Raw genomic sequence first — 1,417 nt, 5'->3', positions numbered from 1 at the left:
ATTTGGAGTATTTAAAACCGTAATTTTATTTCTTTCTATTGGCTCTAAAATATATGTAAAAATTGTAGCTACTGAAATTAGAGGATCTCTTTTAAATAAAGAAGAATTGAAAACAACATTTTTTTTTTGTTTTGTTATTAAATAAAAATCTTTATTGAGATCTCTCAGTTTATCGGCAACTACTGAATACTTTCTTGCCACTTTAAAACAAATGAAATTTCAATTAGATTCTTGATTGTGTGTTAAAAAGGTAGAACTACATCTACTTTGTAGGGTACGAGGATTATTTTAAAAAACCCGTCTAGTTTTTGGTGCTCGACAAAGATTTAAAAGAATATGTTTTAAATTTTACGAATATATTTTCTGGAAAAAGGTTACAAAATTTTTTCACCATAAGTTGGGTTGGTATGGTGGAGAAGTTCTCTTTTGACATCTAAGGATTAAAATCTTGTTAACTAAACATAAAATAAAGAAATTGTGCACTGACCATGATTTGGACGAAGGTGCCGCAGACGACGATACTGATGACTGTCACGTAGTACATTATCACCATCGGGGAGGAGATGAGGATCAGTTCGTCAACGCTTCTGCAATCCAAAAGGATTTTATTCTTCTTAAAATAATACATGTCTTCATTCAAAAATTTGATTTGGTAATTTTAGATTTTTAAGAATATATTTTAGCATGCTAAAACCGAAAATGAGTTCTGTTTTCTTCATCACATACAGATACCATAAATTACAAATCGGAGTCAAATTTGAATTTGAGATATAAAGCAATGTATTTATATATTTTTAAATTCTCTTCAAATCTAGCAAATGTAGGCATTTTGGATACATGCCAATGAGAATCAGTTTTTAAACGGTACCAAAACAGTATTCTTTGGTCGAAGTACAGACAAGTAATAAGGCATGTGAGAATACGCCTACTAATTCACCCTCTCAGGCAACCGAGAAACATTTAAATTGTTTCTTTTCGTATACTAATGTTAATAAATGTATAGATATTGTGTTTTAATCAATTTAAATAAGTATCAATAAAAAAGAGTTAAGTAAAAATATGCGGAGAAAATTAAAATATCAGAAAAGTTACCATAAAACTAAAAAAATATTGTTAATTCACATTCAGCATCTTAAGAAGAAAAAAACCTATTTACAAATTACCGATAAAAACGAAAAAAAATTTTTTCTCAATTTGTGCGCTACTCAACTCAAAGACCCGGGTTCGAATCGGTCTGTAGCATATAAATATTTATTGGAAGATTATTGATTGACCGTGTGTAAAGATGAAAGGAATATGGTCCCCGGGTGCGGTCAAGAAAAACTCAAATAGTAGAAATATACTAATTTAATGAGCCAACGTTTCGCCCCACGTTGCAGGGCTTCTTCAGGGCTATTTTTACGGCAGTCAAAACTAA

The 1,417-nt window shown here is 30.4% G+C and overlaps 1 protein-coding gene across 1 annotated transcript in view; it reads right to left on the bottom strand.

Annotated features, from left to right (window-relative positions):
• Window positions 1-487: 487 nt before the first annotated feature.
• Window positions 488-1,417, bottom strand: part of LOC136795361 (uncharacterized) — a gene marked incomplete at its 3' end in the record, with an annotated part of 11,603 nt that continues 10,673 nt past the window's right edge. Inside the window, exon 4 of the mRNA XM_067045627.1 lies at window positions 488-587. Within this exon, the coding sequence (XP_066901728.1) occupies window positions 488-587 (100 nt within the window). The remainder of the gene's footprint in view (window positions 588-1,417) is intronic.

The sequence above is a fragment of the Halyomorpha halys genome, unplaced genomic scaffold (assembly GCF_000696795.3).
Source record: "Halyomorpha halys isolate HHAL.00 unplaced genomic scaffold, Hhal_1.1 Scaffold1270.1, whole genome shotgun sequence".
NCBI lineage: Eukaryota > Metazoa > Arthropoda > Insecta > Hemiptera > Pentatomidae > Halyomorpha > Halyomorpha halys.
Note: the sequence above shows the minus strand (reverse complement) of the source record. Positions and strands in the feature narration are given on the sequence as shown.